This window comes from Poromitra crassiceps (genome assembly GCF_964638095.1).
Source record: "Poromitra crassiceps genome assembly, chromosome: 11".
NCBI lineage: Eukaryota > Metazoa > Chordata > Actinopteri > Beryciformes > Melamphaidae > Poromitra > Poromitra crassiceps.
In genome coordinates this window covers 17,622,321-17,636,272 of record NC_139643.1, presented here as the reverse complement: position 1 = coordinate 17,636,272, position 13,952 = coordinate 17,622,321, and the positions used below count along the sequence as shown (strand labels likewise).

The window sequence follows — 13,952 nt, the reverse complement described above, 5'->3', positions numbered from 1 at the left end:
TGGGCTCAAGCTGTTGAGTCTTATAGCTCTCAACTTTGCACTGAAAGCATCTTTTGTACCAAAATTTGTTTTGAATCCACAATGGTTCTCAGCAAGATTGTTGATATCATTTCATTCACTTTTCAAAAAAAAACTGTATCCTTATTTTCAGCTAACTCCTTTTCAGTTCACTTTATTAAAGAGAAAGTCTTTCCCATATCTATCAGGCTTTTTAGAAGAGGTCATGGTCAGCTGGCTTCAATACCAATATCATCAACCTGAATCATGTTGTGAAATTCAGAGCCAATTGTTATGGTACAATAGAAATATTTTAATTAAGGATACACCTATGTTTATTGAATCAATGTTTGAAAAAGGAATATTATTTTTGAATGATCTTTTGAATAGTGGGGGTGAAATCATGTTGTATGACGATTTCACAGTAGTATATGGTAACGCTTGTGACTCCTTTACATATAATCAACTTTTTGCAGCTATACCTCAGACCTGGAAAAGGAAGCTACTATTAAATAAAAAACAAATGGTATGCTGCCCTGACATAAAGGATACAACATGGATAAATAAGAAATAAATAAATAAGAAAATGTATCAGTTTCATATGTATCTTAAAAAAATATGTGCAGCACCAGTAGCCATTCAGTCAAAATGGGAGAATATGTTGGACATGTGTATCCCATGGGACAAAGCCTTTTCTTGTATTTACACAACTACTTTTGATGTATCCATTAGAATTTTACAATTAAAATTAATCTATAGGTACTTGCCTACGAAAAAGATGCTTAAAAAATGGAGCATCCAACAGTGTGACTTGTGTAGATTTTGTGAGGAGGAAGAGGAGAGTGATGTACATTTATTTTGGTATTGTCCGGAAGTTGCATTATTTTGGATTAAAATTGAAGAATGGATTTCTGTTTACAGCACACATTTCTATAGCTGTCCTCTAACTATAATGTTTGGGGATTTAAGGGATGATGAAGAAGGAAAAGATCTAAATAATATTGTAATTATGATGGGGAAAACATATATATTTAAAGCTATGAAAAGATACCAACTAGATATTGAACGTTTCAAAACATTTCTAAAATTTCAGTGGATTCTTGAAAGGGATATTGATAGAAATAAAAAACAGAATTTAATTTATGAACGTGGGTGGGAAACTTTGAGTCGGGGTGAGGGTTGGAGCTAAATGGACATAGGCTGAGGAAATGTTTTTGTATTCCTTTTTGTTTTATTTTTTTTGGATTTAAATTTTTGTTTACTGTAATGTATTCTTTTCTGCTGTATAAGCAATGACTATTTTCTTGGTATGTATGTATGTATGTTTTTGTCCTTTGTCTTTTTTCCCTTTCATGTGTCTGAGCTGTTTGTTTTTGTTCATGTGTTGTTTGAAAATGAAAAATGTATAAAAAAAAATAAAAAAAAAGACTCACATTAATGATCATACTACAACAAACAATGATACTAATGGCAAAAGCAAACACTACTACATCGTTCCTACACATTCCATTTCAAAATCACAGTCCAATGCCAAACTTGTATTATGGTGTTTGTTGATAGTGGCTGGATGATTTGGCCACATTATGGCGTACCACACCAGTTCAGGCAGAACACTGAAGTCGTGAACGTTTATCACCAGCTGTTCAATTCAACAGCTGACTCTCACCATCAATCACATTGAAACAAGTCAATGAGGCACTCTTTACAGTCTGACAGCTCACCCTGCTGGTTAAGTGATGCCACTGCTGCTGTTGACCCAGTCCACCTCCCCAACCTCCTGCTGTTATCTGTTCACAGGATGCTTGTACAGACTGTTTTGATGTGGTTTTCATATGATTAAAGATATGTCTGCCTTGTGGGGTTTATGTTGCTCCCTGCAGAATCTCTCACATGCTGCCTGGATTCAGCCTTTTCCAACAATACAAGTGCATCAGCATTACTAGTGTTCTGAATGGTCCAATCTCCTTTGATGCAAGTGTCTCTGAATGAACTATAGCTGAGACTACAAATATTATAATTACTGTAAGTAATGACAGTAGCTTTACAACTATATTAAAAACTAAAGACGCTAAACAAATATGGATTAATACATACAATATGTTGGATGATCCACGCTATATTTCTGGAATATGTTGAGCCACTGGACACACTCATTCACCAGGTAGCCTTTGGTAAACTGGTTCAGCATCTGCTCCTCATCCCACTTCCTCTTGGTCAGTAGGCCATAGTTATTCGGGGCAATCCAGCGTGAGTTGGCATCATCAAAGGACAGGAAGTCATTTCCGTCGTAATTGTACATCCACATGCCGCGGGTGAACTTGCTGGAGCCGTCAGGCTGGGTGTCGACCACACAGCCGACCCTCCACTGAAGAACATGGGTGTCTGAAACCAGATGGATTGGCAATTTCAGGGGTAAATACTGGCTAATGAAAAAAATGAACTACAGTATACTGTGAAAATAATTAAATAAATACGTAAAATAAATGGAAATAAATTACTAATTTTAAAATCAGGGACATTTCTTTGGCGTTTCCTAATTTTTTGCTGTATCAAAAATGTACCAAACCCTGAATTTTGAACGGTGAAACGGTTCCTACAGTCAGATGTTACCCAAGATGCCATACTAATGTTGTTTGTTTAACAGATCGTACCCGTGTCATTCTGCATCATGCGTGCCTTCAGGATGTCTATGTTGTCTTTAAACCACTGCTCTTTGCTCTGGCGGGACCGTGTGCCTTTATCCCAGTAGTCTGCACCCAGCCCCTCCTTCATCCAGGCCTGTTTGGGAACCCTGTTCTGGCTCGTGCTGTCATAGTAGTCGATCATCCGGCCGTCCAGGAGACCCATGGCCGTGAACTGGTGGATGCTAGGGAGCTGGACGTCCTTGGAGAAAGCCGTGTAGATGTAGGTGAGGGAGTGTATCTCTGAGAGTCACAGACAGGGAGACAGACAGACAGGCAGACAGACAGACAGACAGACAGACAGACAGACAGACAGACCGACAGGCAGACAGACAGGCAGACAGACCGACAGACAGACAGACCAGATTAGAGGACTATTAATATTAAGATTAGACTGTTTTTCAGTCTTAACCATCAATTTGCTGAGTGTGTGGCACTGCTCTGCTCCAGATGTAGCTATATAGGGGAAACACTAATATTCGCTCATTTTCTCACTTACCACCACCTGCTGATGTCGATATCATTATTCACTCATTTGCAGTTGATATTTAATTTTACAAATAAGACACACAGTTCCCCCCGTGCACTACTTGCACAACTCCACTACTTCCTGAAATGAGTAGGGCATCTTGGTTTCCTGTCCTACACTATTGGATGAACTGATTAATGTCAGGTGTGCCTGATCACTGTTGTTGTGACTGCAGCAGTCAGGCACACCTGACATTAATCAGTTCATCCAATAGTGTAGGACAGGAAACCCAAGATGCCCTACTCATTTCAGGAAGTAGTGGAGTTGTGCAAGTAGTCATGAACATTTATTTAACTCTTGTCTTGGTTTCCTTACTCTATCTGCAATGCACTTCTAAAAACAAACATCAATAAAAACAAAGGACGTACAATGAAAACAAAAAGGTTTTACTGCACTTATCAGCACATGACAGAATGTATTCAATAAAACTGATACTTTTTGCACGGCTTGACTCAGTTTGTAATGTAGTCATACAAATAATCAACCATCTATGTATCTTTCTGACCAGAACATTAAGGATCCTGTCCATGTTTGCATTTGTTGACTCGTCAGCATTTAAAGAGAACATCTTTGTTTGCAATTTGGCTGACAGTTGAATTTTGTGCTGGGCAGCAATGCCATTTCAATCATGAGAGACTAGAAGGAAAGTACAATAAACTTTAATGATAAAACAACACTTAGATTTGGCGAATGACTCCATGGAATGATGACGCTCCTCTGAGACAAGAGGAGGACGTCAATGATTTATAGGATAGAGAACCCCCATAGGGAGTTCTACTGGAGTCATGACATTGGTGGTGTTCAGGGGAGGAGGAGGGGCGAAGCAGCAGCAACGCAGGAACAGCAGCTATATGGGTGAACAAACAGGGTGAGTTACGACTTGCAAGAGTCTTAAATAGAACTTCATTTAGGTGATTGGCAACAGCCGAAGAGAGGGAAAGCGTGGGAGACATTGATTGGACAGGGATAAAGAGGGCGTGCATATTTATGAATGGCTGATGTAACCTGAGGGCGTTGCTGCAGGGGAGAGAGAGATGAATGGAAAGGAACCATGGATTAGTGGATGGGATGGATAAACAATCATTGACTAGTGAAGTAGTCTTCATTATTGAAAACAGTCTAAGACATTATGTGTGCAGAGGTAGGAGGCGTGTGCATTCGAAATTGACAATCTGGAGAGTGCGCTCTTATCTTCAGCAACCGACTTGACGAGCTCGACTAGTGGCTGCGACATAGTGAACGACAGGTCGTGCTCCGCTATGAACGCACACACGCAAACTTTCAGGTTGCACACACGGTCAGCCATAGATGCTCGTACCTCGGTCGTGGTCGTTGTTGCACCCGGCAGGGAAGCAGTGTGCTGGAGAGAATGAACGGCAGCTTTGTGTTTTGCTTCTAACTGATGGCGCATATTGCACTTTTTTGCCATTACTGCCATACTGAATTTTCTTGTGGCATACCATACACTTACCCCGCTAGCCGGGCGCTTCTGGCTCATACGAGCGCATTAGCGCTTTAAACTGTAACATTTTCACGTCTAGGTCTAAATGCCGGCTCCTACCTGAGTCTTCACGTGAAGTGAAGACGCTATCCGCTATCCGCTATCGGTTTTTGAAAGACAGAAAAGTGGATTTTATGCAACAATTTGGATGCAACAACTAGGTGTCATTAAAAGAAGAGGATGTTTTACATCGGATAGCGTCTTCACTTCACGTGAAGACTCAGGTATGAGCCGGCATTTAGACCTAGACGTGAAAATGTCACAGTGTAAAATGGGAAAATGCGTGACGTTCGCCGGGCGCTAATGCGCTCGTATGAGCCAGAAGCGCCCGGCTAGCGGGGTAAACCATACACATGCACACACACACCTGGCAGTTTCAGTTTTTGGCACCAGGAACTAAAAGGCTTTCCGCCGTCCCCCGTTTCGCTGAGCCAAGCCCATCTCCATTTATTTTTGAAACCTATGTCTATCTGTGATAAGTCGGAGCCTTCCAACAGCACGTCCATGCTGGTGTGCTACTCTTTAGCTTTAAACCCTTAACGTAACGTTATGTACAAGCACCTAGATAATTTACGGAAGCCGAGTGAATACCGTACACATCGCGTAACACGGAGATTAACAAACGTTAACTTTCATGACGTTAAAGGACATTTTGGTAACGTTAATAGCAGCGAATAGAGACACTTACCGAAGAGCTGCTCTCAGATGACGTTATCCACCAGTAATATCCACAGATAGCCTAATGTTATCCATCAGCTGTCCATTTTGAGTTGGTAAAATACATCCACGATTTCCCAGTTTCTAATGTTTTGCAAAACTTTCGACAAGTCTCGCAGTTGCACGGGTCCATATGATTGACCCGCCTCCGCTGTTTCTGATTGGCTAATACCATGGCTCTGTCTAGTAGCTACTTTATTGGTTTAAAACAGCGTCAGTTGAATGCCTCAAACATGATTCCATTGGATAAACGGTAGCACAACAAAACACACGTGCAACTTTGTTTTTTTTCTCTCTCACTTTTTCAAAATGATGGAAATCCGTCGCTACGACGGCAAACTTTAATCCCTGTATGACATCATGCTGTACCAAGAAGTGCAAATTTTAAAAATCCTAAATAAATCCACCCCTTTCACCAAATAACAGCCTCTCTTTCCTTAGTCTCGCTGGCCAGCCTCCCTTTCCTTCTGTGAGATGAGTCTGGCGGCGCTGGTCACCATTCTGGAATTGCGATGGGCGGTGCTTAGCGGCAGTGCCCTTGGAAAATAGTTTCCAACAATCCAATTTGCCATTGAGCAGGGAAAGGGAGGAGGTGGGAAAGGAGCAGGGGCCAGGGGGAAAGAGGAGAGAGCAGGAAAAGGGAGGACGGGGAGCAAGGGAGGGAGAGCGGGGGATGTGGGGGAGGAGAGAGCAGGGAAAGGGAGTAGGTAGGGAGGGAGCAGGGGAGGGAGAGCAGGGGGAATGTGGGGGAGGAGAGAGGAGAGAGCAGGAAAAGGGAGGAGGGCAGCAAGCAGGAAAAGAGAGCAGGAAAAGGGGGAGGGGCAGCAAGCAGGAAAAAGGGGGAGGGGGAGCAAGGGAGGGAGAACGGGGGTATGTGAGGGAGGAGAGGGCAGGTCAAGGAAAGAGTTGGGGAGGTGACATGGAATTAAGTTGGGGAGGAGAGAGCAGGGAAAGGGAGGAGGTGGGGAGCAGGGACTGTGGGGGAGGAGGGAGCAGGAGAAAGGGAGGAGGTGGGGAGGGAGCAGGGGAAGGGGGGAGAGAAGAGCAGAACAGATAGAATATACTGTGGCTAGGCGATATGTCATGAATAGTCACAGGGGCAGGGCCGCCGCACCCTATACGCAGAGTACGCAGACTGCGTAGGGCATCATGTGCTCTTAACTCATTGAGTGCCAGCCACTTTTGGAAAACGGATGCTCCCAGTGCCAGCCCTTTCAGAGCGTTTTCAGTGATTTCTCGAGGCCCACAGAATATTGTGTGATATTACTATGTAAACACCGAACACGCACAAAGAACGATGATACTCTATTGTATCATCACATTCATCAGCAAAAAAAAGTTTATTGATATCATTTTCCGTTCTTTAGTTATCAGCAGTAGAAGATAGGTTGTTTTCACCAAAAACAGACGTTTCAAATTAGAAGCTGAGATAATGAGCCTTTTGTGAAATGAAGCATTTCAAGCACATCACTGACTCTGAAGCTAATATTTTCTGAAGTAGTGACGTGGTGTAGTTGTGTGGTGCCCTGCGTGCCCCACCCCCCTCAACTGCAAACTCCTCCTCCGTGGGAGTGTCTCTGGTGGCTCTGCTCGAATCTCTGCTACCTGCGTCAGGCGACGAATCTCTGCATGGAGCTGGGATAAACTCATCCCCACACCAACACACAGCTTGCATGCCAGAGCTGGGAGAAACTCACCCCCACACCAACACACAGCCTGCATGCCGGCGGAGCTGGGAGAAACTCCTCCCCACACTAACACACAGCCTAACACGCACCCAGCGTCTATTTTCGGAGCGCTCCGTTTTTGTGCGCCGGCTCCCAGCGCGACACCGAAAAGCCAAACCGGACTGCTGAGAATGGTTTGGCCCTTCGGCGTCGGGTGCTGCTTTTCTGGTGGCTAATCGTGTGGAGAAACTATGCAGCAGAGACAGAGGGGCTCAGTTGTGGGAGCGGATTAACTGCTGTTCGCAGCTAACGTTAGCTCCAGCCAGAGCAATCTATACGGCTCTGGCTCCAGCATCGGTTTCCGTTTCATCACGGGGCTTCTTCTGCTGTTTTTCCTCACCTTTCTCTAATCTGGAGAGCACTGTCGCCACCTAATGGGTCCGTAAAATAGCTTGTACACCTTCAACATCCACCATACTTTCACAGGAGATGCATCAGGCTTTGATCCACGTCCCACCGTCAAAAAACGCAATTGACGTCTTTAGACGTCATTGGCACTCTACGTTACTATTTGAATTGACGTCTTTAGACGTCATTGGCACTCAATGAGTTAAAGGCCGGGTTTACCGTGGGGAACATGAATATATATTAATTCTTAAAAAATCTTAAATTTCGAATCCGTTGAAATTTTTGAAATTGCTTGTTCACAGCCAGAGAAAAAAAAATGGAAAAAAAAAAAAAAAAAAAAATGGGCCAGGTGACGCGTTTCGACGCGAAACGCGTCACCTGGCCCAATTTTTTTTTTTTTTTTTTTTTTTTTTTTTTCCATTTTTTTTTTTCTCTGGCTGTGAACAAGCAATTTCAAAAATTTCAACGGATTCGAAATTTAAGATTTTTTAAGAATTAATATATATTCATGTTCCCCACGGTAAACCCGGCCTTTAAGGGCCTGCACTTTTTTTTTTTTTTTGGTGCCCGCAGTCAGGCCACTCACTGAACAGCAGGCCAGGCGCCGCCTACTGGTTTACTAGTGGTTTTATTACTTTATTCAGGGTTAAAGTGGGTGCATCTCATTGTTGGACTTGGCCCAAATTGGGCTTCAAACGGCCCAAATCTGGCTTCAACTGGCCCAAATCTGGCTTCAAACGACCCAAATCGGGCTTCAAACGGCCCAAATTGGGCTTCAAACGGCCCAAATTTTCCACGCGCATCGGCCCGTATCGGCCTGTCCTGCTTGGTATCTAATGCCCGGCCTGAATTATGATACCAGTAAATATAGTAAATATACTGTATGAATAAGTATTCGGTTTTAAGATTGCAGTTGTGTATTTTGCGGGGGGGGGCACCACAAAACAATTACGCTTAGGGCACCCAAATGGCCAGCAGCGGCCCTGCACAGGGGACAGTAACATTTAGCAGTCAGGTATGTAATTAACGGCCGGAACACACATCTTGCGTGTGCGTGGCGTGTGCGTGTGCGTGGCGTGCTTGCTGCGGCTGGCACGCCCGCGGCATCCACACAGGCAGCGTGGCTGCTGCGTGCAGCTGCTGCGCTGCTGCCTGTCTGCCAACTATCTTCCTATAGAGTTTACCTTTTATTAAATTTGCTATAAACAATACAATGATGATTTTAACTGAAGATCGCTTGGGCTCACTTCAGAATCGAGGCAGTATGATTTGTGTGTGTGTGTGTGTGTGTGTGTGTCTGTGTGTCTGTAGTGGGGAGGGGAGGAACGAAGCCACGTTGTAGCCTGTGGTTTTCTGTGGTTTTCAGAGGGCAGGAGAACTGCAGCTGTGAGCTCAGCTCACGGCCGGAACACACATCTTGCGTGTGCTGTGCGTCTGCGTGGCGTCTGCGTGTCGTTTTCATTTCGGCTCCCATGTTAACACGTTCACTGCCATTGACGAGATATCTCGTCTTAAAAAATCCAACGGTTGACTGCCAATGACGAGATATCTTGTCTTAAAAAAAAAAAAAAAAAATTGACGGTGGGACGTGGATCAACGCCCCCCACGTCTCCTATAAAAATATTGGAGCCACCGAACGTGTACAACCCATTCCACCGACCCACTAAGTGGCGACAGTGCTCTCCAGACTAGAAAAAGCCGAGCCAAAACTGCAGGGGAACGCGCGAGGAAACCATTCTCTCATACTGTAAAATGGATTGGCGAAAACGCTTTCGCTTTCGCGCATTATCGCGCTGGGAGCTGGTGGTGGGGGATTGCAAATTTGCATAATAGATTATGCGTGCAACACACTTTGAAACACCCGCAGAAAGCCCACAATCGCACGCAGCTTCATTGCAGCTGAGCTCACAACCGAAACGACTCATGCAGACTCGCCCAAAGAGCAGCCGCCAGCAGCCAGGCAGCACAGACAGGCAGAGCCTCACTTGTGACAAACGCTGCAAAGCCACCAGAGACACACCCACGGAGGGAGGAGTTTGAAGGAGAGGGGGGTTTCCTGCTGCTATGGAGGAAATTACTGTTCAAAACTATTGTTTAGATGTCTGACGTCTTACGCCAAAAATAAATGGTTAAAGTGACTGTTCTATCGAATTTCACAAAAAGCCATTTATCTCAGAATAATTTTTCAGACGCTGAAACCATGCTGTATTCTACTGCTAATGCCTACATAACTACTAACGTTAGGGTTGTGCTACAACCCAGGTTTTACGAGTGAGAACGAGAGCTCTCACTAGTGCCTTAAACGCTGCAACGCAGCCCTATGGAAGACTGTTATTTTGCTCCAAAATTACTTTTCATTAAAACCTGACCACCCACCCGTAGGTGGCGTGGTACCCCCTGGGACTAACACGGATCCACGTGACTACGTCACGTCCTGCCAGCCCAGGGAATAATCACTCTAATTTCTTCCAGCCCGCTGAGATCCGACGCACCCCGTGACGCATCGACACAGCAAGGCTGGGTAGTGAGAGCTCTCGTTCTCACTCGTAAAACCTGGGTTGTAGCACAACCCTAACGTTTTACTTCGTTTCGAACTCAAGCTCTCACTAGTGCCTCCATTCAACCGACCTTGCTGCCGGGAGCACCCCACAGGGCGACCCGAAAGGCACCGGTGAACCACGGCCATATGGCAACGTTTATGCCTAACCGTCTGACATATTAGAGTGGCAACGATACTACTTTCTTGCCACCGACAGCACCGCGTGCGCGAACTGCGCACCGGACACGTCGAGACTGTAGTACCTGACAAAAGTGTGATGAGAGGACCATGAGGCCGCGGCACACATGTCCTCCACCGACACACCGCGCAACAACGCAGAGGATGTTTAGGTGTGGAACTTTGTACAAGCCTGCAAAGGCTTCGTTCCCACCTTGCACAGATTTGTACATAAATTTGTGCTAAACAAATAAACTAAACTAAAGCAACACCTCGCGTAGAAAGCGCCTTGATACCCTCCTGGGGAACCTTGCCCACGGCACAGTATGCCAACGCGATCGCCTCCACTATCCAGTGTGATAAGCGATCCTTGGAAAGGGGTCCGCCCTGGGCCCTTTGCCCAAAGCAAACCAACAGCTGATCTGTAATGGGTAAAGAACGCGTCCTGGCCACATAGGCCGAGAGCGCCCTTACGGGGCACAGCATGAGCAAACGTCTCTCCTCGCCCGTCTCTAACTGAACGGCGGGGGACAGAATGCTGATAAGTCTATGACCATAGACCTAAAGCTGACATTAATAATCTTAGGTTGGTAAGCCGGGTTAGGTCGCAACGTAACCCTGCGCCCATCATTACCACACAGGCCTGCTGCACCGAGAGGGCAATCAGGTCACCAACTCTCTTTCCTGACGACAAGGCCAGCAGCAGCGCGGTCTTTAAAGACAGACCCTTAAATCGGCGGAGTCCAAGGGCTCAAACGGATGACCCGTTAGCCCGTCCAGCACCGTAACCAGGTCCGATTTGGGGGGAAAAACGCACCGCGACGGCGGGCGCAGTTTACGCGCCCCCTTCATGAGGCGCAAGACTAAAGGGTACGCCCCCACGGGGCTCCCTTCAATTCCCCTATGGCAAGCAGAATCGCGGCTACGTACACCTTAAACGACTGCGGGGACTGACCCGCGTCAAGCAGGCTCTGAAGGAAACAGAGAACTGGTCGCACACTGCAGTTCACTGGATCCACGCCCTTACTTGCTGCATAGTGCATCCCACATTATCAAGCAAGCCCTGGGCTAGCAACTGGTCCGGTTCAGGAGCCAGACCGCTAGCTTCCACCTGCCTGGGGAGGGGTGGAACACCTCCCCCTCCGCCTGGGATAGGAGATCGGCCCGTACCGGCAATGCCCAGGGCGGATCTTGCGCCAGGGAGACCAGGTCCGCAAACCATGTCTGCCTGTGCCAAACAGACTAAAACGAGCCGGAGGCGCTGTTCCCTCACCCTGTCCAACACCTGACGGATCAGGGGGGGTCGGGGGAAACGCATAGAGCCCCTCCCTCGGCCACGCGTGCGCTTTTAGCGCGTCATGACCTAACGGGGGCTGTCCTCCTGGGTCGAGAACCACAGTGGGCAGTGTGTCGCGCGCCGCGATGCGAGAGATCGACGCAGGCGCGACCAACCCTGGCCCAAACCTGTTCCATCACCCGAGGGTGGAGGCACCACTCCGTATAACGGGGATTGCCTCGAGACAGCAGGCCGGTCGTAACTCCGCCGTCCCGGCAGATAGACCGCTGACACTGAAAGGAGACGGGGATACACCCACAGGTGAATCCCCGCTATGGTTCAGCGCCCCCGACCGCACACCGCCCTGTTTGTTCAGGTGGGCGATCGCTGCCCTATTGTCCGAGCGAATCAGCACATGGTGCCCATGTGTGAGCCGCTGGAAGTGTTACCTCCGCAGGCCGGGGGGACTGCGGAGGCAACGTTCTCTTTCGAGTCTGGCCGCACGCGGACTTGTCCGGCAGTGCGGTCCCCAAGAGAGCTCCCAACCAACAATGGGCCCACGGCGCCATTGATGGTGGGCTTGTCCTGAGGCAGAGCCCGGCGAATCGCCTTCAGCTCTAGCACGTTTATGTGGCGAAGCTCCTGAGCCTCCCACCGGCCGTTCGCCGAAAAATGCCCGCAAATCGCACCCCCTCCCCAGAGGGAGGCGTCTGTGCGAATCACCATCCTGAGCGGGACAGGGCCCCACCGAGTACCTCTCGAGAGGTAACGGGGGTCCGCCCATATAGCCAGCGCCTGCCAGGCCTGACCTGTCAGAGGAACCCTGCGATGACGGTCCCCGGCCGAGTCCAGGCGAAGCCTGAGAACCATATTTGGACCACGAGAGCATGTGTAGCCTCCCTAGCGGGAGCACATGCAGTGCTGAGGCCATCAGGCCCAACATCACTGTGCACTGATGCACTGACACCGAGGGCACAGACCTAACGTCCTTGGCTTGCTGTCCGAACCGTGCGAGCCTGTCGCTCTGGCGAAAGGCTCGCAGGAAGTATAGCTCGAGCCCCAGGAAGGTCGCCGCCTGCGCTGGGACGAGGCAACTCTTCTGCCAGTTCACCAAAAACCCTAAGGTTTGCCGGTGATCGGTCACCACCTTGGTATGTTCCTCGGCACAGACCCTCGAGTCGGCCGCTAAGAGAACGTCGTTGAGATATAGGAAGACGCGGATCCCCCTCGCGCGGAGGGGAGCCACGGCTGCCTCCACGCACACCGTTCTGAGGGTTCGCGGGCTCAAAGACATGCCGAATGGCAAGCCACAGAACTCGTAAGCCTTCCCCAGGAAGGAGAACCTCAGGTATTTCCTGTGTCTCCTGACCATGTGGACATGGAAGACCGCACCTTCCAGATCCCTGGAAGTAAGAAATCTCCCTGTCTCAACTTGCACAGGCGGGGAAGAGAGCATTCGGGACGGGACTTCCTCAGCATCTTGTTAAGACGCCGAAGGTCCAATTTTGGACGCATGGAGCCGTCCATGGCCTCCTCCTCCACGGCCAGATCGGGGGTCCCGTCGAACGTGGGTGGGCAAACTGTAGCGCGTATCCCCTCTGGAGGGTGCGCCGTAATGGGGACGGGGGAACATAGATGCTCCCAGGCATCGAGCCTGTTGGACAAGATGGTCTCTTGTGGCCAACGGAGCGGAACTCGGATCATACTCTCTCCCTCAATGTCCCCATAGGAGACAGTGAACGGTCATCAAAAGCAGAGAGCATATGAACTGAATCAAGTCTCTCTGCCCGCTTCGCGCTCAGAAAAGAGTATCACCGTCTCATCATCGTGGATAGCGAGACTGAACATTTTAGAAACACATTTCTCAAGTTAGAAACTATAGAAATGATCCCTGAAATATAGTCATGAGCATATTGCTGGGCACCGGGACCTTTCGATCCGGTGCCCTGATGGGGGGGCGGTTCTCTTTATGCTGGGGGAGAACTTCTTACGCAAGCTCCGCCTACTGACGCGCTGTTGTATCGAAGTAACACCCCCCCCCCCCGCCGTGCGCCTTTTGCAGGCTGGGGGGACTTCGGAGGTAACGTTCTCTCTCGAGACGCACGTGGACTTGTCCGACAGTGCAGCCCCCAGGCGAGCTCCCGACCAGCAATGAGCCGTTGGTGCCATTGATGGTGGGCTGTCCTAGGAGCCTCTAGCCGAGGCCAGGCCGTAGCCATGGACCAAGGCGAGCCTTGATGCTGGGTATGAGACCCTGGGCGAGCTCCCGACCGAACTCGGGCCTTGGGCACCGAGGACGGTGGGTCTAAAGCTACAAGCCGCAGGCTGGAACTAAGCCCAGCCTTGGTGAGCCAACCGGTGGGCTTGACCTGGGCGCCGCCAACCGAGGCCAGGCCGTGGCCATGGACCAAGGTGCGCTGTGCCCCCAGCCAGGCTCCCTGCACTTGCAGGGGGCACCCC

The 13,952-nt window shown here is 48.6% G+C and overlaps 1 protein-coding gene across 6 annotated transcripts in view; it reads right to left on the bottom strand.

Annotated features, from left to right (window-relative positions):
* LOC310785517 (patr class I histocompatibility antigen, alpha chain E-like) overlaps positions 1-13,952 on the bottom strand; it is a 358,851-nt gene that overhangs the window by 141,410 nt on the left and 203,489 nt on the right. For 5 of the 6 annotated variants that reach the window (XM_083646611.1, XM_083646615.1, XM_083646616.1 and 2 more), the window contains exons 2-3: positions 2,649-2,921; positions 2,092-2,379 (exon numbers count right to left, since the gene is read on the bottom strand). The exons of the other annotated variant lie outside the window; for it this stretch is intronic. In XM_083646611.1, coding sequence (XP_083502737.1) covers positions 2,092-2,379; positions 2,649-2,921 — 561 coding nt within the window. The remainder of the gene's footprint in view (positions 1-2,091; positions 2,380-2,648; positions 2,922-13,952) is intronic. 6 annotated transcript variants of the gene reach the window in all.